Source organism: Panulirus ornatus, chromosome 15, assembly GCF_036320965.1.
Source record: "Panulirus ornatus isolate Po-2019 chromosome 15, ASM3632096v1, whole genome shotgun sequence".
NCBI lineage: Eukaryota > Metazoa > Arthropoda > Malacostraca > Decapoda > Palinuridae > Panulirus > Panulirus ornatus.
Genome location: NC_092238.1, coordinates 16,126,139 through 16,152,602, shown reverse-complemented (window position 1 = coordinate 16,152,602; position 26,464 = coordinate 16,126,139). Strand labels below are relative to the sequence as shown.

Below are 26,464 nucleotides of genomic sequence, written 5' to 3'. Positions count from 1 at the left end.
ATGGTGCCTCAGAATGGAAAAGTGAAGGAAAGGTAGAGCGACAGAAGTTTTTATCAAAGCCCTTAGCCAAAGACCCGAAAGACCTGGTAGTGAATTAAGAGGAGAGGTTATTGCTCTTCATTTGAATAAAGAAATGTTTTGCCTCATGGATAACATGCTTGCAATAATTATAGGCAGTGATAGATACTGAATTAGATGTGGAGGAAGGAGAGTTTTTCCAAGCCTGATGCATCTGATCTCTTGCCTGAATGACCTTAGAACAGAAATGGTTGAACCATGGATTGGAAGAAGAGGTTGGCTTTAAGGAAGAGGGGATCAATTCTTCCATTCCCACAATAATAACCTCTATTATGCATTTGGCAGACAGTGATTTATCCAAGAGAGGTCAGAAGAGAATTTTCTTGACTTCCAGTTATCTTTGTTGAGCTGCCAGTATTTACGTTTAGATGGGGCTGCTCAAGGGAAGTGCCATTAAAATAGAGATATCTATGAAACTGTGGTCAGATGAATCAACTGGGGGCAAGATTGCGTTGCTACAGCACAAACGATTGCAGGTGAAAAACAGGTCCAGAATATTAGAAGTGTGGTCACAGCAGTTAGGAATATGAGTTGGGTGTGTAATGATTTCCTCTAGATCATTGAGAAGGGGGAAAGTGAGGGCTTCCGTCTCCCAACCATCTGCATGGGAGGATCTTGGCTATTCCCTATAGTGAACATTGAAATCCCCTTGTTAGAGGATCTTGGCTTGTGGGGGAGAGGATATCATGGCCTTATGGTAAGAGTTTAGATAGCTGATTGTTGATGCAGTGGCAAGTCCATCATGACATGCATAGTGGTAGATTGTAAGAAGGTGAGGTTTCAAGTTGACTGAGTTGGAAGCATGAATATTACTCTTCAACATATAGTGCCTGGCAAGCATTTAAAACACTGTGATATAGTGTTTTACATATGGAAAACTACTAAGATAAGCCTATTGGGAAAGTTTAGAATAATTCTTGTCAGTTGTGTGACTAAAGAGAAATGTTTTGTAGAGTTCTTATTGTAGAACAGGAGCATTAACCAAATTTGGGTAAGAGAAGATCAGATCAGATGAATATGATAACTGAATTATGAGAATATTAGTGTAGTCCGTGATGTGTATTCAAAGTGCAGTGATGTGTTTTTGGAAGAGCTAGGGAAATTGCCTAGTGTTGTTGAGATAACTCTTCTTTTATCATCTAACCCAGTTTCAGTATTCAATAAGTAAAGTGCTGGTCAGTATTAAACAAAAGTTTCAATTACACTTATTGAATTACTGAAAATGAGCCATAGCCAAAGTGGATGAACCAACAGAATAGGTAAGTATAGTTATTGGAAGCAAGAAATCAAGTGATTTTTTATTTTTTGATAATCCACAAGCACTGAATAAGGACCAGAAAAGGGAAATTCGTCCACTATCAGTGAATGATATATTACCTGACATTTCAAATGCTAGATTGTTCTCATGATTTGATCTGAGAGATGGTTTTTGGCAGTGTGTACTAGATGAGCATTCAAGCTATCTTACAATGTTTCAGACACCATTATGAAGGTATAGCTTTAGTCCTCTGTTCTTAGCACTACCTTGTTAATGCGGGAAGTGATGAATATGTATGAAAAAAGAAATTAGTTTATGGAATTGCAGACAGTGATGAATTAGTTAATGATGATCATGATCATAATTTGTGTAAACTGTTAGATATGTAGAGAGCAAGGGATTTTAAGCTCAGCAACTGTAAAACAGAATTGAGGACTTAAGATATCTAAGTATGGTTTGAAACTGATCATAAGATAGCATCCATTGTAAAGATGAAAACTCTCAAAATGTGAATGAAGTACAAAGATTATCAGGCATAATGATTTATTTAGCTAGCTTGTTACATAAATTGTCCAATGTAATGGAGCCTATCCACCAACTAACTAATAGATATGTTGGATGACAGTAGGGGAGAGTACAAAAGGAGGCTTTAAACAAGATCAAGCAGATAGTGACATCCTTTTCAGTGTCAGCTTTGTGTGACCAAGACAAACCACTCATTATTCAGTGCAACGCCAGTCAAACAGGTGCTATGTCAATGCAGGAAGGTAAACTGATAATTTATGCAAAGAGAGCACTGACTCCTACAGAGACTAGGTATGCATAGGTTGAGAAAGAAATGCTAGTAGTTGTATTTGCCATAAAGTTCCATCAGTATACATTTGGGAGACTGACCAGAGTAATAAGTGACCACAAACTTTTACAATCATTGAAAAACCTCTACACATAGTGCCAGAGCTACTGCAAGGAATGTTGCTTCAAGCTCACCAGTACGACATAGAATTGGGCTCACCAGTACGACATAGAATTGGAATATTATTATAGGAAGGACATGCACATTGCAGGTTTCTGTTGTACACACTTACCAGAGAATGGAGGAGGACAAATGTTTGAGAATATAAACAATCTTTTCTCCCTATCAGTCCATAACATCTGGAGAAGGTAAAAAGAGCAACAGCAAATGATGAGACAGTGCATTTGCTTGAGGAAACCATAATCTTTTGGTAGCCTGAAACCAAAGATACTGTCCCCAACCACCAAACTGCCTTATTTTTGTTCAGGAAATTTCTTGGCACAAAATAATTTGATATGCTTAGATCAAGAAGGCAGTATGCTTGACTCAGGCAGGTATAGAAGGCTGTTTGAGGCATGCAAGAGAATGTGTATACTTGGCAAGAATGGATGCTGAGATCAAAGAACACATTGCCCAGTGTGAAATATGTAACTGATTCAAGAGTTCCCAACAGAATGAAACCATAATGTCCCATGAGACTGCATGCAGACCAAGGATGGGAGTAGGTGATGATTTGTTTTAGGAATTGAATTTTAGGAATTGAAACTTTTTACTTGACTGGACTATTCTAGCAACTATTGGGAAGTTGATATGTTGGAGTCGATGAGTATCAGTGTAGTCATCAGAAAAATGAAAGCTCACTTTGCAAGATACTTGGTTCTGTTAGTGCTTATCAGTGACAATAGACCACAATTTATCCGTAAAGATTTCATCGACTTTGCTCATAAGTATGATTATCAGCATAAGACATGCAGTCCTAAGCACTCTCATTGAATGGAATGGATGAATCAGCTGTCAGCACTGCAAAAAATCTGATCAGGAATGCTGTGACCAGTGGAAACAATCCATATTTGGCCATATTGGACTAGAGGAACACCCATACACAAGATATGGAAATAAGTCTGGCACAGTGGAACCTTTAAGTCTAGCACAGTGGAACCTTTAAGGACACAAACATTGTTACCAGTCAGTTGAGCTCCTAAAGCCACACAGCATGGATATTTCACTTGAAAAAAAAAAAAGAGAAGACTCAGAATTTGAAGCATGCATAGTACAACAAGAAGACCCATAAGAAGATGTGGTGTTGATCAAACCAAGTACTCTCTGAGACAAGACTTGGCAGAAGGGAACAGCGAAGAAGTGATTGGATGAGAAAAAGTACGATGTGTTAAATTCTAGGACATTGACACAATAGGTAGCACTTGAGAAAGAATTGTGAATGAGACCTGAATGATGAACAAAGACCATGAGACAGTATGACAAAATATGTGCAAGTTGATAAGGGTTTAGAGACAGACCAAGGTTTGGAGGACAGTGCAAATACAGATGCAAATGTGCCAAGTAGTATGCTGAACCAGGGTAAGGATGAAATAGGTTATAGTGATGTTTCTGGGTATGATCCACTGTGATGCAAGAACTAGATCAAGTATCTTAACTTTTCTTGTCAATTTGATGATGATTTGGTAAAGAAAATTATCTTGAACAAAGTCCAGCAGATTCACTTTCTACACCTGAGAAAATTTTCCAGTTGATTACTGGAAGATCAAAATTCCTCAGAATGAGTCTTTGAGGCTTTATCCTGTATTTTCCATTTTAAGTCCTCATACATGACATTGTTACTATCTGCTGGCTGACTAGGGTTTCCATATATGACATTTATTTGAAGTTTGAAAATCTCTTTGCTTATCTAAGCAAACAAATATTCAACAGTTGCAGATGTTATGGTCAGGATTTCAGTGGGATTGAGGTAAGATTTTACATGCAGTGCAGTTTTGCCGCCTCAAGTGTCTCCATCCTTTACAAATAATTTGTGATCTGGCGTGTTGTACTTGCTAATCAGATCTTTTTCATGTTCAGATATGTTCTTGTTAAACCAGTTATATCACCATGTTCTTTGTTTACCAAGCAATGCTATTCTGTTCTGTTGTAGTTGTATCTTGTATTCATATAAAATCCATTAAGTTTCTTCATGTGATATTCTGTAAGTCCATTTCATTGTAAGTAAAATTCTTCATAGTCAGAATTTTGCCATCTCTGCTGAATATGCCACTGCATCATTCACCATCTTGATTATTCCTGTTTATTTTGACTACGTTTGTTCTGGATTATTGCAATCGTTAAGGCTTAGACTGCCCAAATGGTGTAGCATGGCCCACTGTTGAAATAAAACTCTAATATTTCTTTTGACACAGCTAATGGTTTTTTCCCATGCTTGATCATCTCTAGGTATTGTACTCACAACCGCTTCTAGCAGGATTTTCTTCTTCGGAAGGACGACAAGTGAAGAGACCCACTGAACTCTTCAAGAAAGCCTCATAGTTTACAGCTATTAGCAATAACTGTTCCACTGACAAAAAACTTTTGAGCTTTTTGCTACAGAGGCTGCATTATTTTTCAGACATGACAATTTTATATTTAGATAATACAGCATAAAAAAATGAAAAAAAAAAAAAAAAAGTGCCCACCCCCACCCTAAATTTTCAAAGATGATGTTACACTTGCATCTTAGTCTCTGTCATCTGCAGATTTCTAGGCATTGAATTGGCAAGGTTCCTGAAGTATTCTAGGTCCATTGGGTCTTCATCCCCAGAATGAAGTGAGGCATTGATGAGGTGTTGTGGGAAGGAAGCTTGACTTTCATCTGGCTCCAGCAATTCTTGGTTAGCTGAGGTCTAGGAAATTCCCAGGCCACTCCAAGAGTTGAACACTTTTTTCTGATAACCTACTCATTACCTTTCTATCCTTATGGCAGGGGACACTATCTCTCATTAAGTGATCACATTCTTGAACCTCGTAAAAAGGAAGCAGATGGTCTTCTAGCATTTTAATGTACCCCTATCCATTCATCATACTGTTTTTAGGTAAGAAATACAACATTCATCATACTGTTTTTAGGTAAGAAGCACAACTAAAGCAACCCCAGATCATCACACTACCAGGATGTTTCACTGTCTTCATTGTGAAACAAGAGTCATGCTGGTTGCCACTCTCTAACCTCCCCACCCTCCCCTGCCTTAACTTCACATGCCTGAAGGCCTTACTTCATTCTTGCTCATTCTAGTCCTTGTATTTCTTTGCAAATGTGAGTTGTTCGCTTTTCATTTCCTTCATAAGTAGGAGTCAGCTGGCTTGTGGGAAGGAATGTGAAGATTTTTGCAGGTGATCTTGAATGGTTCTTTGAAAGATAATTCCTGAAAGTTTTGGGCTGTTTTTATTGAATTTGATGATTGAAATGTGGGTTTGCTTCAGAACTTATTGTCTTAGGAAGATATCTGTAGATCAAGGAGTCTTCCTTAGGTGGCAAGGATAAGTTTTGGTTTTAGGATGACTTTGTCATTGGCATTGGCAAGCAGCTGCCTGATTGTGCATTTTGAGTACCCAGTGCGCTAAGAAATCTCATGTGTACCCACATTTTCTTGTTTTAAGGGAGAAATGGACTTGTTTGTCCTTAGGAAGGTAAGAGCCAACCATAATGAAGTGTAGGTGGAAGAAATACAGTGCCCAGAAACAAAATTTCCAAAATGAAGTAGCAGCTAGGAGTAAAGCAAGGATATCCTTCCCAAAGATAGCCTGAGGCACACTGAGGTGGTTTACTGATGATCATACCATCAGAAATGCTAGTCATAGTGAGAAGGTGTATGATGATTTCATCATGAGCATCATATGCCTTTACCCACAATAAACCTTAGTGGTGTATCACTTTTGAAAGTATATGGGGACAGGCAACGTTTTTTGCTGATGCTGTATTGTGCTTTTACTATTTTGTGATGGATACTAGAAACTTTACATAGATATAAGTGGATATTACATTTGATCTAAATTTTGAAATTACTGAAGAGATAGAAGTGATTTTGTAATTTTTTACATCCAAATACAGTAGTTATGGTATGGCACAGTATTCTGATAATTCGATGGAAACGATTTTGGAACTGATGGTGGTGAATGCCAAGAATTGAAGATGATCTTTTTTTTTCAGCTTTGTGTTTCTTCAGTTGTATTACCATGGAAAGATGGGAAATGATGATGATCGCCCACTTTTGCTTCCTACTGATCAGATAGAGATCCAGCGTGCGCTCAGAGTAATTGACTTCATACGACCTCAAGAGACTCACAAAATAGGAGTTTTGTATGTAGGCAAAGGGCAGACGACAGAGCAGCAGATCTTGAAGAACACCTTTGGTTCCCTAAGATATATGATTTTCCTTCAGGTACTGTTATAGTAATAACCAGAACTGGGCATATTTACATGGTTTTGCAATAGATTTTTAAGGTGATTACATGGTTATGGTTATAATAGAAATATGTTGTCATAATTCATATAGAGTAAATATGATTACTTCCACAAATTAAGGAAATTAGTGCCACAGTCATGTTACTTTTTTTATGTTAAAGGCTCCAATCATGGACAAAAGTCCATATCAAAGCCTGGCCTAAATTGAGATATAGAGAGATTCAACAAAGGAGCAAGAAGACAAGGGAAAGTATTTACAGATTTTGAAGGAAGTGAAAAACCTGTCATTTAAAATGTGCCAGGTCATAGTTATTTGGAAAGACATGAGCAGGTAGAGTGCCAAAGCTCCAGGTATAGGGAATGAAACATTTATCACAATGGCCCACCCTCGAATTGCCAACGGTTGCACAGTAATCATGTGATGCAGTGGCTTGCCGAGTATTTTGTGGTCTAGCTGTTGGTGAGGCCACACAAGCAGCCAGCTTTTGGGAGCAAAAGCCTAAGTTATACCTATAGAAGAGGAAAAGTATACCAACATTATGGCATAGGGCAAGTGGTACAAGTTTTGAAGTTAGCCAGGGAGAGTTTATAAGTAGGACCACTTTCAACTTGACTCTTTCAACTAAGAATGCAGAGCAATACTACATACATGGATGGATCAGTCCTTTTTATAAACAGAGCAAAACATTCAACCCTTTCTTTATACACTTTCATCAGTGGTTCCTGAACTTTCACCCCCTCACCCATCCAATGCTCACTTCCACTTCCATGATTCCATTTGCTGCCATGACCACTCCCAGGGATCTGAAACACTTCACTTCCTCCAAAGTTTCTTCATTAAAACTCACACCTGCCCCTCTACCATCTTAAAACTAATAGCCTTGCTTTTATTCACATTTACTCTCAACTTCCCTCTTTTCACACACTATCCCTAACTCGCACAACATCTGCAGTTTCTCATGCTAATCTGCCACCAGTGCTGTGGTATGGGCAAACAACAAATGGCTCACTTTCCCCCCCATCCTCTACAGACTGCAAACTTGCCCTTCTCTCCAATATTCTTGCATTTACCTGTCTCACCACCTCCTCCATAGATAAATCAAACAGCCATTGTAACATCACAGCCCAAACTATGCTTGAAACTACTTGCTCTCCTCTCTTCCTATTTGTACACCAATCTCACCCCCTTGATAGAAATTCATTTTTGCTAATAGCAGTCATCCCCCCACCACACACACACCAGCTTAAACCTAATTACCTTGCTTTTATTCATTCACATTTGCTGTCAACTTCCCTCTTTTCACACACACTCCCAGTCTCAATGAACAACTAATGCAGTTTCTCGTGCAAATCTGCCTTTAGTGCTGTGGCATGAGCAAACAACCAACAAATGACTCACTTCCCTGGCCCCCTAGTCCCCAACAGACTGCATACATACACCTCTTTCTAAGACTATTGCATGTGTATGTTGCACCACACCATCCATGGCAATATCACAGCCCTAACTATGCTTGAAACTATTCACTCTCCCCTCTTCCTACTCATATGCCAACCTAACACCCTTACTAGAAACTCTTTGTTGCATATAGCACCCCCACCCCTTACACACACCATATATTCTTGAGACCTTTCTTAAACTTTCTCAAGGAATCTCTATCAACCCTATCGTATGCTTTCTTCAGATCCACAAATGCCACATACAAATCTTTCTGTTTCTCTAAGCATTTCTCACACATATTCCTCCTTAATAGCAACTTTACTTCATTATCCCACCACTCGCATACCTTTCTAACCTGCCACCCTCCAACCTTAGGCATGCCATCTGCTTCTCTTGCACATGCCAACACTGGTCTCCTGAATACTCCCATTTCTCTATAATTTCCCTAGCTTCATTTACTCTCAAATTTTCTGCTCTCTAATCAATCAGTCCTGGTATTTCTTCACACAGATCTTTCCAAGATCATTTACATTTACCTCTCTTTTCTCACACATAATGTTTCCTCTTTTCCAAAAACCTCTACAAATGTTTACCCTCATCTCTACACGGCAACAATTAAACATCCTACCAGCTGCCCTTCTCAGTACATTCACATCCAAAATTTTCTTTTTTGTATGATATCAGTTATTGTTTACCAAATCATTTTCCCTAACCCTCTCACTTTGCACACCACCTCGACCAAAACACCCTATATCTGCCACTCTATCATCAAACACATTCAACAAACCTTCAAAATACTCACTCCATCTCCTTCTCACATCACCACTACTTGTTGTCACCTCCCCATTTGCTCCCTTCACTGAAGTTCCCATTTGCTCCCTTGTCTTACGCACTTTATTTACCTCCTTCCAGAACATCTTTTTATTCTCCCTAAAATTTAATGATACTCTCTCACCCCAACTCTCATTTGCCCTCTTTTTCACCTCTTGCACCTTTCTCTTGACCTCCTGTCTCTTTCTTTTATACATCTCCCACTCAATTGCATTTTTTCCCTGCAAAAATCGTCCAAATGCCTCTCTCTTCTCTTTCACTAATAATCTTACTTCTTCATCCCACCACTCACTACCCTTTCTAAACAGAGAAGAGGTAGTAAAAGCTTTGCGGAAGATGAAAGCCGGCAAGGCAGCAGGTTTGGAAGGTATTGCAGTGGAATTTATTAAAAAAAGGGGGTGACTGTATTATTGACTGGTTGGTAAGGTTATTTAATGTTTGTATGACTCATCGTGAGGTGCCTGAGGATTGGCGGAATGCGTGCATAGTGCCATTGTACAAAGGCAAAGAGGATAAGAGTGAGTGCTCAAATTACAGAGGTATAAGTTTGTTGAGTATTCCTGGTAAATTATATGGGAAGGTATTGATGTTCTGGAAGGAGGTAAATAAAGTGCGTAAGACAAGGGAGCAAATGGGAATTTCAGTGAAGGGCGCAAATGGGGAGGTGATAACAAGTAGTGGTGATGTGAGAAGGAGATGGAGTGAGTATTTTGGAGGTTTGTTGAATGTGTTTGATGATAGAGTGGCAGATATAGGGTGTTTTGGTCGAGGTGGTGTGCAAAGTGCGAGGGTTAGGGAAAATGATTTGGTAAACAGAGAAGAGGTCGTAAAAGCTTTGCGGAAGATGAAAGCCGGCAAGGCAGCAGGTTTGGATGGCATTGCAGTGGAATTTATTAAAAAAGGGGGTGACTGTATTGTTGGCTGGTTGGTAAGGTTATTTAATGTATGTATGACTCATGGTGAGGTGCCTGAGGATTGGCGGAATGCGTGCATAGTGCCATTGTACAAAGGCAAAGGGGATAAGAGTGAGTGCTCAAATTACAGAGGTATAAGTTTGTTGAGTATTCCTGGCAAATTGTATGGGAGGGTATTGATTGAGAGGGTGAAGGCATGTACAGAGCATCAGATTGGGGAAGAGCAGTGTGGTTTCAGAAGTGGTAGAGGATGTGTGGATCAGGTGTTTGCTTTGAAGAATGTATGTTAGAAATACTTAGAAAAGCAAATGGATTTGTATGTAGCATTTATGGATCTGGAGAAGGCATATGATAGAGTTGATAGAGATGCTCTGTGGAAGGTATTAAGAATATATGGTGTGGGAGGCAAGTTGTTAGAAGTAGTGAAAAGTTTTTATCGAGGATGTAAGGCATGTGTACGTGTAGGAAGAGAGGAAAGTGATTGGTTCTCAGTGAATATAGGTTTGCGGCAGGGGTGTCCATGGTTGTTTAATTTGTTTATGGATGGGGTTGTTAGGGAGGTGAATGCAAGAGTTTTGGAAAGAGGGGCAAGGATGAAGTCTGTTGGGGATGAGAGAGCTTGGGAAGTGAGTCAGTTGTTGTTCGCTGATGATACAGCGCTGGTGGCTGATTCATGTGAGAAACTGCAGAAGCTGGTGACTGAGTTTGGTAAAGTGTGTGAAAGAAGAAAGTTAAGAGTAAATGTGAATAAGAGCAAGGTTATTAGGTACAGTAGGGTTGAGGGTCAAGTCAATTGGGAGGTGAGTTTGAATGGAGAAAAACTGGAGGAAGTGAAGTGTTTTAGATATCTGGGAGTGGATCTGGCAGCGGATGGAAACATGGAAGCGGAAGTGGATCATAGGGTGGGGGAGGGGGCGAAAATTCTGGGAGCCTTGAAGAATGTGTGGAAGTCGAGAACATTATCTCGGAAAGCAAAATTGGGTATGTTTGAAGGAATAGTGTTTCCAACAATGTTGTATGGTTGCGAGGCGTGGACTATGGATAGAGTTGTGCGCAGGAGGATGGATGTGCTGGAAATGAGATGTTTGAGGACAATGTGTGGTGTGAGGTGGTTTGATCGAGTAAGTAACGTAAGGGTAAGAGAGATGTGTGGAAATAAAAAGAGCGTGGTTGAGAGAGCAGAAGAGGGTGTTTTGAAATGGTTTGGTCACATGGAGAGAATGAGTGAGGAAAGATTGACCAAGAGGATATATGTGTCGGAGGTGGAGGGAACGAGGAGAAGTGGGAGACCAAATTGGAGGTGGAAAGATGGAGTGAAAAAGATTTTGTGTGATCGGGGCCTGAACATGCAGGAGGGTGAAAGGAGGGCAAGGAATAGAGTGAATTGGAGCAATGTGGTATACCGGGGTTGACGTGCTGTCAGTGGATTGAATCAAGGCATGTGAAGCGTCTGGGGTAAACCATGGAAAGCTGTGTAGGTATGTATATTTGCGTGTGTGGACGTATGTATATACATGTGTATGTGGGTGGGTTGGGCCATTTCTTTCATCTGTTTCCTTGCGCTACCTCGCAAACACGGGAGACAGTGACAAAGCAAAAAAAAAAAAAAAAAAAAATTGATTGAGAGGGTGAAGGCATATACAGAGCATCAGATTGGGGAAGAGCAGTGTGGTTTCAGAAGTGGTAGAGGATGTGTGGATCAGGTGTTTGCTTTGAAGAATGTATGTGAGAAATACTTAGAAAAGCAAATGGATTTGTATGTAGCATTTATGGATCTGGAGAAGGCATATGATAGAGTTGATAGAGATGCTCTGTGGAAGGTTTTAAGAATATATGGTGTGGGAGGCAAGTTGTTAGAAGCAGTGAAAAGTTTTTATCGAGGATGTAAGGCATGTGTACGTGTAGGAAGAGAGGAAAGTGATTGGTTCTCAGTGAATGTAGGTTTGCGGCAGGGGTGTGTGATGTCTCCATGGTTGTTTAATTTGTTTATGGATGGGGTTGTTAGGGAGGTGAATGGAAGAGTTTTGGAAAGAGGGGCAAGTATGAAGTCTGTTGTGGATGAGAGAGCTTGGGAAGTGAGTCAGTTGTTGTTCACTGATGATACAGCGCTGGTGGCTGATTCATGTGAGAAACTGCAGAAGCTGGTGACTGAGTTTGGTAAAGTGTGTGGGAGAAGAAAGTTAAGAGTAAATGTGAATAAGAGCAAGGTTATTAGGTACAGTAGGGTTGAGGGTCAAGTCAATTGGGAGGTAAGTTTGAATGGAGCAAAACTGGAGGAAGTAAAGTGTTTTAGATATCTGGGAGTGGATCTGGCAGCGGATGGAACCATGGAAGCGGAAGTGGATCATAGGGTGGGGGAGGGGGCGAAAATCCTGGGAGCCTTGAAGAGTGTGTGAAAGTCGAGAACATTATCTCGGAAAGCAAAAATGGGTATGTTTGAAGGAATAGTGTTTCCAACAATGTTGTATGGTTGCGAGGCGTGGGTTATGGTTAGAGTTGTGTGCAGGAGGATGGATGTGCTGGAAATGAGATGTTTGAGGACAATGTGTGGTGTGAGGTGGTTTGATCGAGTAAGTAACGTAAGGGTAAGAAAGATGTGTGGAAATAAAAAGAGCGTGGTTGAGAGAGCAGAAGAGGGTGTTTTGAAATGGTTTGGTCACATGGAGAGAATGAGTGAGGAAAGATTGACCAAGAGGATATATGTGTCGGAGGTGGAGGGAACGAGGAGAAGTGGGAGACCAAATTGGAGGTGGAAAGATGGAGTGAAAAAGATTTTGTGTGATCTGGGCCTGAATATGCAGGAGGGTGAAAGGAGGGCAAGGAATAGAGTGAATTGGATCGATGTGGTATACCGGGGTTGACGTGCTGTCAGTGGATTGAATCAGGGCATGTGAAGCATCTGGGGTAAACCATGGAAAGCTGTGTAGGTATGTATATTTGCGTGTGTGGACGTATGTATATACATGTGTATGGGGATGGGTTGGGCCGTTTCTTTCGTCTGTTTCCTTGCGCTACCTCACAAGCGTGGGAGACAGCGACAAAGCAAAAAAAAAAAAAAATCAGTGTGTAATCCAGTAATGCTCACTGACATCTTTTATACTCACATATGTACACTTGTATATATACCCCTATTTAAAGCAGAAATTCTTAATCACCAACTCTTTTTTCAGCACACACCAAAAATTATTCACCATTTTAATTCACTTTGCTGAGTACCCCTTTCTTCACAATAATGCCATCAGCTGCTTCATTACTCACCTTTAAATCAACCGTCATGAATACCTGGTCTTTTGCATCAAAACTGTTGACACCCTCACTCAGTTGCTCCCAAAATTCTTGCCTGTCATGGTCTTTTTTTTTTAGCCAAGTGCACAAGTACTAATAATCACCCATTTCTAGCAATCAACTTTCATTTTTACCCATATCAGTCTGGAGGTCAATTACTGACACTTTTTCACACACTCCTGCAAATGGTTCAGCATTTGTGCTTCCCCATCCTTAGCTCTTACTCTTACACCAAATCCTGACTTACTCCTTTTGATGTTTTGAAACCATTCTTTCCCTTTACCCCTGATGAGCTTTGTTTCACCCAGAGCCAGACCATCCAGGTTTCTATCTTCAGACATACTGCCTATCTCTGTGTCCCAGAGTGGCAGCAGGGAGCTGGAAACCCATGTCATCCTGTATTTCAATTTCTGAAAAATGGAATAGAAGGAGCCAAGTGGGGAGTGCTTATCCTCATTGAAGGTGCTTGGTGGGGTGTCTGAATGTTTATGGATCTAACCAAGATGTAAGGGAAAGAGATGGGTAGTATGGTTGAGGAAAGGAACCTGGATGATCTGACTCTGAGTGATACAAAACTCAAGGGTAAGGGGAAGAATTGTTTGAGAATAGAGGTATAGTCAGGGGTTGTTGCAAGGACGAAAGCTAAGGAAAGGGTAGCACTATTGCTAAGTTCTCATGTTTGTGTGTGTTGATCAGACCATACATATGCTGGAATGAAGTTGAAATTGTAGACCATTGTTTTGGCAAGTCATTTTTACCTCTGAGTAGATGTTTCACTTTTTGATTGAAATTACTATTGAAAGTCTCTTGAGGATTTATTCTTAATTTTGCATAAGTTTGAGTGTCGCATAGATTTTTCATTTTTGCTTTACATCTTCATTTATCAGCTTTAGTGATATGTAGATATGCTATATGTCTTTCTTCAGGTTTTGAAAGCAGCCTGAAATCTCTGAGGACAGTTGGGAATGGTGCCTCTTGACATGGCATTGCAGGCAATACCTTTGTGAATGTTGATATTATCACAAGATGTATCGCCATATTTTTCAAGGTTACAAAATGCTTTAGTCACCGTAGCAATATTCACAGATTTGTTTGAAATTGCAAAGCATAGCTTCTATCCAAGTGCTAAAGTTGCATCACTGTTCAGTTGCTTATTAGAATGGTTGATAAATTTTGGATGAGTTTGTCTTGTCTGTTTACCATTACTATAAAGCTCTTTAAATTTTTTGATTAAGATAAAGTTCAAGAGTGCTGCTTGTTGGTCTTGATTTTTCATCATGCACTTTTTCCAGCTAGCAGGTGTTGCACAATCAAAAATTTTTTTCTTTAGGTTATAGATCTTTCTACACTCGCTTCAGTTTTTGATATTTTTGTATTTTTGAGGAGTGATACATTTGACATCATCAAAGAACTTATCAGATAACTTCGATAGAGTGCTGGGAAGCACTTATTACTTAAACGCTTTCTCAAGAGTTTCAGCAAAAGTTATAGTTTATGAGCTTGAACCATATATGAAGTAAGTAAAATTATAAAGGGTGAAAGATCTGGGAAGTTCACACAGAATTCTTGGAGGAGACTTGGAAAGCTGCTAAAAGCATTGAGAATTTTTTATGAAGGATGTAAGGTTTGTGAATTAGTGTGAAGAAGAGTGAGTGAGTGGTTCCAAGTGAAGTTTGGTCTGTGGCAGAGGTGTATGATGTCACTATGTTTGTTTAATTAGTTTATGAATGGGATGGTGAGGGAGATATATGCAAGTCTTGGAGAGAGGGGCTAGTAAGCAGTCTTTAAGTTATAAGGGGGCTTGGAAGTGAGTCAGCTCTTGCTTGCTGATGACACAGCTTTGTTGGCAGATTTGAGTGAGAAACTGCAGAAGTTGTTGATTGAGTTTGGTAAGAGTGTATGAAAGGAGGAACATGAGAGTAAATGTGAATAAAGCTACGTTACTAGCAGGGTAGGGGAACAAGTTAGTTGGGATGTGAGTGTGAATGGAGAATTTAAGAGAAAGCGAAGTATTTTAGATATGTGGGAGTGAACATGGCAGCAAGTAGAACTGCATAAGTAGAAGTGAGTCATAGGGTGGATGAAGGGGAGAAGGTTCTGGAAGTATTGAAGAATGTGTGGAAAGTGAGGACATTATTTGGGAGGGCTAAAATGGGTATGCATGAAGGTTGAGAGAGCTGAAGAGGGCATGCTGAAATAGTTTGGCCATAAGAAGAGAATGGGCATGGACAGGTTGACAAAGAGGATGTATGTATCAGAAGTGGATGGGACAAGGATAAGAGAGAGACCAAATTGGAGATGGAAGGATGGAGTGAAAAAGAATTTAAGTGATCATGGCCTGAATATGCAGAAGGGTGAAAGATGTGCATGGGATAGACTGAATTGGAACAGTGTGGTATACAGGGGTCTGTCAATGGATTAAACCAAGGCATGTAAGGTGGCCAAGGGAAGAAACCATGGAAAGATCAGTGGGACCTGGTTGTGGATAGGGGGCTGTAATTTTGGTTCATTGCACATGATAGCTAGAGATTGAATGTGATCAAAAGCAACCTTCTTTGTTCATGGCACTACCTTGCTTGCATTGGAATTGGCAATAAGGTATAAAAAAAAATACACTATTGCTTCTCTCACCATGGCATTAGGAACACATAACCTAGAGCCTTGTTGACACATATCCACACTCTAGCTGTAATGTATAATGTACAGAAACTAATGCCTCCTATCCACAACAAAGCTCCACAGGCTGCTCCATAGGCTGCCTTTACATTTACCATTATTTTATTTACAGGGTTTGGGTTCTGTAGTTGAGCTGAGGACAGTATCAAGAGATGTTTTCCTTGGAGGTCTTGACACTAATGGAACTGATGGCCAGATAGCCTATATTTGGCAAGATGATATGATGCAGGTTTGTTTTTGATAGTGATGCTCAGTTTCACTCTCCTTACTGAGGTTTTTAACAAGCTCCCCTCTCTACTCATAACACTTGAACCCCCCCCCCCCTTTTACCAATCCCAAACCACCTCAGTACACTGTGAATTAAAAAAAAGTAGCAAATGAGAAAGCAAAAAAAAAAATCTTATTTCTACTACTTTTTATGTTTGATGGTTATCACATAACCAGCAGTACAACTAAAGCTACTGGCCATACTTTTATCAGAGGTGGAACTTTCTTTAGGTAGGTAGTAGTTAGTAGGCAGCCACTTACCAGGGAGGTATATTACTGGTACTACCCACCTAGGTATCGAAAGGTTAGTGACAGCTGTGTAGTAAGCCAGCACTTCAATGGTTGTCAAGTTGCGTTCCTCTGACCCAGGTAGCTGTCCTCTCTTTCTGCCTCAACCACATGTGGACTGCTGGCATTCCATCCACAAATATACAATCTCTCCTTGTCACATATGAAACTTGACTACACTTAACTCACAACTTATTCTTTGTAGGTTTAGATTTTCCTGTGGTGGGTGCAGTATGCTAGCCCTTCCTTTTGGCAAAGTGATAGGAGGAATACATAGAAGTAATGGGTAGGAGCATTAGGTAAAAGGAATGGATAGGAATGTTAGATGGGAGCTTTTGGTAAAAGTGATTGGTTGTAACATTAAGTAAACATATAGGTAGTAGTAGTCAGTAGGAACATTAGATAGGAGCCTCTGAAAACACTGTGCTACAGTTGCCCTCTGCCAATGGCCTGTTTAGGGTGGGCATTGAAGTCTAGAAAAGTGTTGCTGGAGTTCACCAGTTGTGGAGAGACTTTTGCAGCAGCCATCTCCTTGAGGTAGTTTCTGAAGGGAACAGGCATCAGGGATGTAATTTGATAGAGCTGTCTTTAACCAGAGCAGGCCATTTTTGTTGATGAAATTAAGATAGAAAAATTTTATTATTTGAAATGGTAAGCTTTCATTTTTGTAAATCATGCTTATACAATAGATTGCCCAAGCTGTGCATATAAGGCTCACAGCAACTTCAGAAGTGGTAGAGGATGTGTGGATCAGATGTTTGCTTTGAAGAATGTATGTGAGAAATACTTAGAAAAGCAAATGGATTTGTATGTAGCATTTATGGATCTGGAGAAGGCATATGATAGAGTTGATAGAGATGCTCTGTGGAAGGTATTAAGAATATATGGTGTGGGAGGCAAGTTGTTAGAAGCAGTGAAAAGTTTTTATCAAGGATGTAAGGCATGTGTACGTGTAGGAAGAGAGGAAAGTGATTGGTTCTCAGTGAATGTAGGTTTGCGGCAGGGGTGTGTGATGTCTCCATGGTTGTTTAATTTGTTTATGGATGGGGTTGTTAGGGAGGTGAATGCAAGAGTTTTGGAAAGAGGGGCAAGTATGAAGTCTGTTGGGGATGAGAGAGCTTGGGAAGTGAGTCAGTTGTTGTTCGCTGATGATACAGCACTGGTGGCTGATTCATTTGAGAAACTGCAGAAGCTGGTGACTGAGTTTGGTAAAGTGTGTGAAAGAAGAAAGTTAAGAGTAAATGTGAATAAGAGCAAGGTTATTAGGTACAGTAGGGTTGAGGGTCAAGTCAATTGGGAGGTGAGTTTGAATGGAGAAAAACTGGAGGAAGTAAAGTGTTTTAGATATCTGGGAGTGGATCTGGCAGCGGATGGAACCATGGAAGCGGAAGTGGATCATAGGGTGGGGGAGGGGGCGAAAATTCTGGGAGCCTTGAAGAATGTGTGGAAGTCGAGAACAATATCTCGGAAAGCAAAAATGGGTATGTTTGAAGGAATAGTGGTTCCAACAATGTTGTATGGTTGCGAGGCGTGGGCTATGGATAGAGTGGTGCGCAGGAGGATGGATGTGCTGGAAATGAGATGTTTGAGGACAATGTGTGGTGTGAGGTGGTTTGATCGAGTAAGTAACGTAAGGGTAAGAGAGATGTGTGGAAATAAAAAGTGGTTGAGAGAGCAGAAGAGGGTGTTTTGAAATGGTTTGGGCACATGGAGAGAATGAGTGAGGAAAGGTTGACCAAGAGGATATATGTGTCGGAGGTGGAGGGAACGAGGAGAAGAGGGAGACCAAATTGGAGGTGGAAAGATGGAGTGAAAAAGATTTTGTGTGATCGGGGCCTGAACATGCAGGAGGGTGAAAGGAGGGCAAGGAATAGAGTGAATTGGAGCGATGTGGTATACCGGGGTTGACGTGCTGTCAGTGGATTGAATCAGGGCATGTGAAGCGTCTGGGGTAAACCATGGAAAGCTGTGTAGGTATGTATATTTGCGTGTGTGGACGTATGTATATACATGTGTATGGGGGTGGGTTGGGCCCTTTTTTTCGTCTGTTTCCTTGCGCTACCTCGCAAACGTGGGAGACAGCGACAAAGCAAAAAAAAAAAAAAAAAAAAAAAAAGCAACTGAAGTTCTATTTTTCACCTAATTCTAATGATCAGTATCGGAAGGATACATCACCTAATGTTAAACAACTGTATCTTCAGTTATTAACCCTCTTGGTGCATGTTTGAATTTTGTGGTCTCCTCTCTCGCAGAAAAATGGGAATTTTTTCAAGTTTGTAAATAGGTGCACAAAAACGACTATTCTATTCTTTTATGAATTAAGCTATAACCACTCCAAGTTAAGGAAAAACAGATGCTTTACTGGATTGATCAATCCTGTGATGCAAAAAAAAATTTGTTAACTTGTATTTATATAATGAGTTGTACAAAAATCTGTCAAAATGACTTTCATGTAAGAATCCAAAAGTCCTTCTGCCTATGGGAAACACTGCACTGAAGTTTACACCTGCCAGTGGCCCGTCAAGGGTGAGGCACCAAATGTTAAAAGACAGCACTGGTGTCCACCAGTTATGCTAGGGAATAAAAGGGATGACTGGTGAAAGTAAAAAGAAGGAGCTTGAGGAAAATTCTAAGGTTATAGTTTGGATGTGCTAGGGATTGGGAAAACCTGTGTCCTTGAGCAGTGTGTTTGGAGTGAAAATGGAAGTGATGACTGCACGTTTTGGGAGGGTGAGGTATGGATGGAAATTAATTAAAATTACCGAGGAAGAAGGAAAGGATGTGCAACTGTGATATCACTGAGAGGTGTTACAAAGCATAGATGAAATTTATCAAGGATATTGTGGGTGAAAGGAGAGATTGTAATTGTGAAGTATGCATGGGTATGTTCATATGTGCCATTAATATGAAGACTGTGCGAGGTAAGGATGACATGAAGAATGGAGAAATATGAATGACTGTGTAAATGGGTCTGAGAAGGAGAGAGAGAGATGATTGTAATGGGTGATATGAATACAAAGGTGGAATGTAATGAAATTGGCAAGACTGTTGGTAAATGGGGAGTACCTGGAGTAAATGAGGATGGAAGTTACCTTGTGGATGTCTGTGCTGAGAGAGGTTTCTTTCTTGCAAATACCTTTTTTCAGCACAAGATGATAGACTGATGTACATGGATGAGAAATGATAAAAGAAAAGAAAAATAGGGTTTGATTGTCTATGTGGCAGTGGATGAAAGGTTGAGAAAAGTTGTGGTGGATGCTAGAGTTCTTATGAAGATGAGAATATGGCTTAAGGTGAGGATATGGTATAAAGAAGAATGGAGAGGTAGAAGTGTTGGCAAGTAAGAAGATTAATCAGAAATAATGCAGGTGGGAATAGGAAAGAAGGATGATAGAAAGTTTAGATGACAGTGCAGAAAATGTAGGGATGCCATCATATATGAGAGAGGTGTTTAAAATGTTTATAGAAAGACTGTTAAAAGTTGTGAAATTAGTAGTTGGATGTAAGAATATTAGATATAAGAATAAAAAGGGAAATGCATTGTGGATGGATGAGATTAGAAATGCTGTGAAAGAGAAGAAAAAGACATTTGGTAGATTGCTTGAAAGGAATCTGTTTTTGGAAATTCAGCAAAGGAGGAGGAAAGAATATAAGATATGTTTGTGGAATGTTAAGAAGCTGATAGAGGAAAGCAAAGAATGAGAAGTAAAAGATTTTGAAGAAAGTTGAATGAAATGTTTAGGGAAGATATGAAAGGAAGTAGATAAGGATAGAGGTGAATGTAGGAGTAGAAATGCTAATATGATGAGTAAGGAAGGAGAGTTGCTGAATCAAAAGGAGGAAGTGAAAGGAAGATTGAAAGAGTATTTGAAAAACTGATGAGTATGAAACAAGGTGAGGCAGCAGCAGTTACATGCATGGGTATGGTTGATGGAAGGAAAGGGATACAAGTGCATAGGCTTACAGTAAGATGGGAGGTAGAAATGGTGTTAAAAGAGGTTAAAGGTAGGAAAGGCACCTGGAGCAGATGAGGTTACTGCTGAAATATTGAACTATGGAGGAGAAAGTTGTAATTTAGCATGGAAACAGAAGGATGTGTCTAAGGGTTGGGTAAAAGCTATTGTTATTCATTATTCAAAGGAAAAGGTGTTAAGGTGTATGTAGCAGTTAGAGAGGAAGAAATCTGTTAAGTTTAAGAGGAAAAGTGTATGCAAGTGTTGATTGATAAGTGATGAAAGTGACTGAATGCAAATAAATGAGGAACAAGGGGTTTTAGTAAATTTAGGGAATGTGTGGATCAGATTATTTTGGGGGGAAAATGACTGGAAAAGTATTTAGTGAAGGATAAGAAAGTCTGTGACAGAGTTGAGCACATTGCTTTATGGGATGTGTTAAAGATATCTGGGGTAGGGGGACAACTGTTGGATGGTGTAAAAGCCTTCTATAAGGTAGAAAATTAATGGATAAGAGTTTAGCAAAAGTCTCAGTATATATGTAGGTGTGAGACAGGGCTGTGTGATGTCACTTTGGCTTTTATCATATATATGGATGGAGTGATAAGAGGTGTGAAAGCAAAATTAGGGAAAGAGGGTGCAGAGATGAAGTGTGGTGGTGAGGTATGGTGGCTTGAGAAAAGCTTATTTGTGCATGATAATGATGTGTACTGCGATTGAAGAGGAGTTGCAGAAGATTGCAGGTGTGTTTTATGATTTATGTAAGTGTAGATTATTGAAAGTAAACGTGAGTAAAAGTAAAGTAAAGGTGTTTGAAAGGAATCTTGAAAATATAGATTTTGCAAAACCTTATACAGTGAAACAAAGTGTACTTAGAGAGACTGGAAGAGGTGAGAAAATTTAAGTAGTTAGGAGCTATCTTGGGTAAATTTGATGATATTGATGGAGAGATAAGGGAGAGAATAGTACATGGTCAAAAGGTCACTGGGTCCCTTGATAGAATTGTGTAAAGTAGAGGTGTAAGTATGGAAGTGAAAAGAGGATTAAGGGATATCATAGTCCTCCCAACCCTGACCAATGCAGCCGAAATACTGACATAGAATGAGCCACAGAGGTCAAGAGTCTAGGCTGTGAAAGTGAGCTATATGAGGGGAGCATGTGGTAAGAAGAAAGAAATGATGAGGTGTAAGAAGAAATGAGAGGATGTACAAGAGATGTTGTATGACAGGGAATGCAAAGGGAATGGTTGTGAAGTGGTAGAGTGGGTGAAAAATAATACTTTGAGGTGGTTTGGGTATATGGAAAGAATGCAAGTTGGGGAGTTTACAAGGACAATGTACAATACTATGATTAAAGAGGTTGGCGTGAGAGGAAAACTCCATGCAAGAAGGAGACTTGGAGAAAACTGTTGGAAGAATTTGTAGAATGGTATGTGTGAGGGAGGCATGTAAGGACAGGAAAAGTTGAGATGTACCTCACAGTTCCAGTCTTTCCTTTCAACCACATTATTCTTGACCCATTCCATCCATGCTCTGTAACACCCTCTCATATTCTTGGTGATGGCAAAAGGTCACTGGGTCCCTTGATAGAATTGTGTAAAGTAGAGGTGTAAGTATGGAAGTGAAAAGAGGATTAAGGGATATCATAGTCCTCCCAACCCTGACCAATGCAGCCGAAATACTGACATAGAATGAGCCACAGAGGTCAAGAGTCTAGGCTGTGAAAGTGAGCTATATGAGGGGAGCATGTGGTAAGAAGAAAGAAATGATGAGGTGTAAGAAGAAATGAGAGGATGTACAAGAGATGTTGTATGACAGGGAATGCAAAGGGAATGGTTGTGAAGTGGTAGAGTGGGTGAAAAATAATACTTTGAGGTGGTTTGGGTATATGGAAAGAATGCAAGTTGGGGGATTTACAAGGACAATGTACAATACTATGATTAAAGAGGTTGGCGTGAGAGGAAAACTCCATGCAAGAAGGAGACTTGGAGAAAACTGTTGGAAGAATTTGTAGAATGGTATGTGTGAGGGAGGCATGTAAGGACAGGAAAAGTTGAGATGTACCTCACAGTTCCAGTCTTTCCTTTCAACCACATTATTCTTGACCCATTCCATCCATGCTCTGTAACACCCTCTCATATTCTTGGTGATGGCACAGTTGCATAGCCTTTTATCCCTCTTCCCTGATATTTTCCTATAACTCGACTCTCTTAATTCTGTTATCATTTTTGTTACCTTCCTCTAGACCTTCTCTCTAAGCTCTTTGTGTTTCTTTAGCTGTAGTGACCATATTTTATTTTTGGCCTTATGCAAGACATAAACAACTTATGAAATATTTCTTTTTCCAAGTATTGAATGCTGATTTGAAGTTTACTTGCCGACATTTTGTCTCTCTTCCCATTCTTATATTGTGGACTATGGCAACATGTTAGGGACAGTGTCAGCTCCCAAGTCCTGATCCTGCACGGATTCCTACAGCATATTTCTTTCCACATCATTTACATATTAAGGCCTTCTTTCACCATGATCCATCATCATTACTTTTCATTTACTCATGTGAATATCATTTATCATATACCTGACCTACTTTGGAGTCTAAAATTCTCATTATAAGTTCTTCAAAAGACTCTGTCCATCTTTCTTTCTTCCTTTCACTTCCTTCTTTTGATTCAGCAACTCCCCTTCTGTACTAATCTTGCTTCTCTCTGGGAGTCCATGCTCCATCCAACACAGAACCCTGCAATACTCCACTGGTGGTGGTGACCACCCTTTTCAAGAAGGCTCCTCTGACATATATCTTCTGTTTTGTATATAGAGTAGCTGTTTGTACTGTGTGGGGAGGGAGTTTTGTAGTTGTAGGGCCTCCTCTCTTGAACATTCTTTATCATACATCTTGGATTCCTAAATGTTGTCTGCATTAACCCTTTCTTCATGCCTTTTGACCCTTTAACCAATCATTTTTATACTATAGAAGCACTCCCTCACATCTTTTTGAGTATTTTTTGCTTAATATCATAGTATGCCTTCTGCTTCTTCTGTCTCCAAAGCTCTTGAATAACTGATTATGTCACTGATATGTTTTGAAAAATTAAAGGTTATGATTGAGTCACCACTTACTCTTCTTTCTGTTCCAAGATGAGCAAATTTAATGCTTCTAGCTCTTCTCTATAACTTAGCTCTCTTAATTCTTGTACCATCTTTTTTACCCCCCCTTGGACTTTCCCAGTTAGCTCTTTGTGCTTTTGTAGGTGTGTTGACCAAACTTGAGAAAGACATGGGAGTTGCCTTTGTCCTTAGCCAGTCAGGAGAGTCCCTGATTAGGGAAGTAGTTGAGACTAACCATCTACTATTAAATGTTAGGATAGCATTCAAGTTGATGGATATGGAATTTTCAGCAAGCTGATCACATCATACGTAAGGTTATTACTTGAATATACTTCTTAACAACACATGTAATTACCTATTTGTAATTACCTAGTTCTACCATATGGGGTGGAAGTTTTATACTTGCAGGGCCCCATCTCTCAAATAATCTCTAGTATTACACATCTTCAATTTGTTTGCATTATCAATGTCATGAGTTATTTTATTCCATTCGTCTATTACTCTTATCCAATAGGAGTGCTTTGATACATCATGTGTTCTTAACTATTTGTAATTACTTATAGTACTGGGAGGGAGTTTCACACTTTTGGGGTCCCATCTCTTGAACATTCTCTTCTGTCATACAACTTCATAAATTTATCTATGCTGTCTGCATTAACCATTACCTCAGTCATTTTATTCCATTCACCCACCAGTCTTATACTGTGAAAGTACAGTACTTCTTTACTTCTTTTTAATCAAGTTTCTTGCTTCATTTCACATTATGTCCTTTGGTTGCTCTGTCCCTGCATTATGAAAGAACTATTCACTGTCTGTATCACTGATCTGTTTAAGAAACTTACAAGTTGTTATAAGGCCACCCCGTGTTCTTCTTTCTTCCAAGGTGAGCAAATTTAAAGTCTCTAGCCTTTCCTTGTAACTTATCTCTCAGTTCTGTTACTTGAGCCATTTTTGTTATTGTTCTCTGGACCTTCTCTATTAGCTGTTTGTGCTTCTTTAGTTGCAGTGACCAAATGTGTAAAGCATATTCTAGCTTTGTCATAAGTGTGATGTGAACATCTTGCTAATATTTTCTTATCCGTCTAATTGAAAGTTTTTCTAATACCAGCAGACAGTGTCTCCAAACTATTTTTGTAATTTTCAACTCTGTTGACATTTTAGGGCCAATGTCAACTCCAAAGTGCAACTTACACACACACAACCCTAAAATTTATTTCCTTCTAGATAATTTGTGTGTGTGAATCCTGCAAGCTAATTTGCATGTTTGAAATGTTAAGTGAAAAATATGTGGTTATGTCTGCTAACCTTTTGTGTTTCAGGTTGTATTCCATGTTTCAACACTAATTCCAACAAAGGATTCAGACCCAAATTGCATTGGAAAGAAGCGCCATATAGGCAATAATTATGTTACAATTGTTTACAATGAGAGCAATCGGCCCTACAGTATCGGTACCGTGAAGGTAAGTAGATTATGATAAGAAATAATGTTTTGTTGAGTGCATGATTATTTGTAGAAATTAAATATACTGTTCATGCACATTGATGTGAATTTTCATAATGCATGAAAACACTTTTATGTGTATTAACTGACATTTCAAATAATTTGAATTTTTCATATCATTTCTTTGCAATCTCTGCTCTTAAATGATTGATGTAAGATTTGTCCATAATAACATCATGCTATAAATAGCATGGTTCTGTAGTATCGTCTTTATCAGCTGTTTGTCACAGTACTTCATCTTGCATTCGTAAGCAACATTATTATAGTTGTTTTAAGTATCTAAGATTAACTGAACTGCTCTTTGCATTGCTAAAGACTTATTGCACTTTCTCTATGCTTCCGTAAGTATCTTGGTTCAACTCTTAGATATCATCCAAACAACATTCTTTCCTCAAAGCTCAAATAAATGCAGTGGTTCTGTAATTGATTCAACATTTCTTTAATTTAAGATGAAAATTTAATTTTTGGTCATGTTACAGTGACTGGGTCTAATAGTAACAAAGAATAAGCATTGTCTTTCATAGCTATAAAAGTTTACATGAAGCTCACAAGAGGTACAAAGAATCTGTTCTCTTAGAAGTAGAGAAGTACAGAGAATGTATTCACTTTTTAGAAGATATAAAATTCTCATTGCAGCAAACACTTCTTTTTAAGCCAACCCATCTGTAAATTTGTCCCCTGTTGCTGCATGCAGTCATAAGGCTTTGCCCAATGAATTACATAGATACACAAACCCAAGGTCCAAGCAAGGTGGTCTGGCCTAAATGCTAGAAAAAAAAAAGCTCCCTTGTAAGCAGTAGAAGAATGGGATAGCAAAGCAGAGGCTCTCTTCCCATCCTCTACTCCCTCCAGCACATACTGGGAGGAAAACAGAAAAAAAATGCCTTGCAGGATTAATAAGCCTGAAGGTAGTTTTAATAGGAAAGAAACAACGTTGAATGAACATAAGTATGTCTTGCATCCCATTATTTTTTTCTTATAGAGGCAAGACTAAGGATAAACTTGAGCTCCAGTCTCTTGGCCCACCATGGTTATTATTATTCCTGATGTTAAAGAATGATGCAGTAATTCTTAATTACTCTATCAAAGCGCAGGTGACATGGGTTTATCAGTGTATGATACCGCAACATGGCCAGTGCTTGACAAAGGAAGCATGATATACCAATGTGTTATAATGACTGAGTAAATAAAATATTCAGTACAAGAGGGTGAGGAGTGATGATCAAACTTAATTTTGAAGATATTATGAGTGTTGCTCTGAATTACATTTTTTGTGAGCTTATTCCAAGCATCATTAATGTTGTTGATAAAAAAAATATTTTGTACAGTCCAGATGAACTCTATGACCTCTTAAGTTTTAATCCATTTTCTCTTGTTGGTAATGCTGGTGCTACTGTAAAGAAATGTTCAATATCATTTTTGAATCCTTCAAGTATTTTGAAACATTCTGTTCATTTTTCTTGGAGGTGCCTCTTGCTTAGGGAGAACAAGATTAATTCTTGCAGTCTCTCCTCATATGGTATGATATGTGAGAAGGGAATCAATGTAGTTGCTCTTTGCTGCACTGCTTCCAATTCAAGAGTGTCCTTGCTTAAGTGTGGGGCCCAAAACTGCTTTGCATATTTAAA

The 26,464-nt window shown here is 39.3% G+C and overlaps 1 protein-coding gene across 8 annotated transcripts in view; it reads left to right on the top strand.

The window, feature by feature from the left end:
- The window catches only part of LOC139753730 (tuberin-like), a 582,506-nt gene that overhangs the window by 495,173 nt on the left and 60,869 nt on the right, over positions 1-26,464 (top strand). For 7 of the 8 annotated variants that reach the window (XM_071670514.1, XM_071670517.1, XM_071670513.1 and 4 more), the window contains 3 exons: positions 6,325-6,556; positions 15,836-15,952; positions 24,655-24,795. In XM_071670514.1, coding sequence (XP_071526615.1) covers positions 6,325-6,556; positions 15,836-15,952; positions 24,655-24,795 — 490 coding nt within the window. The remainder of the gene's footprint in view (positions 1-6,324; positions 6,557-15,835; positions 15,953-24,654; positions 24,796-26,464) is intronic. The other variant, XM_071670516.1, reaches the window with a different exon arrangement.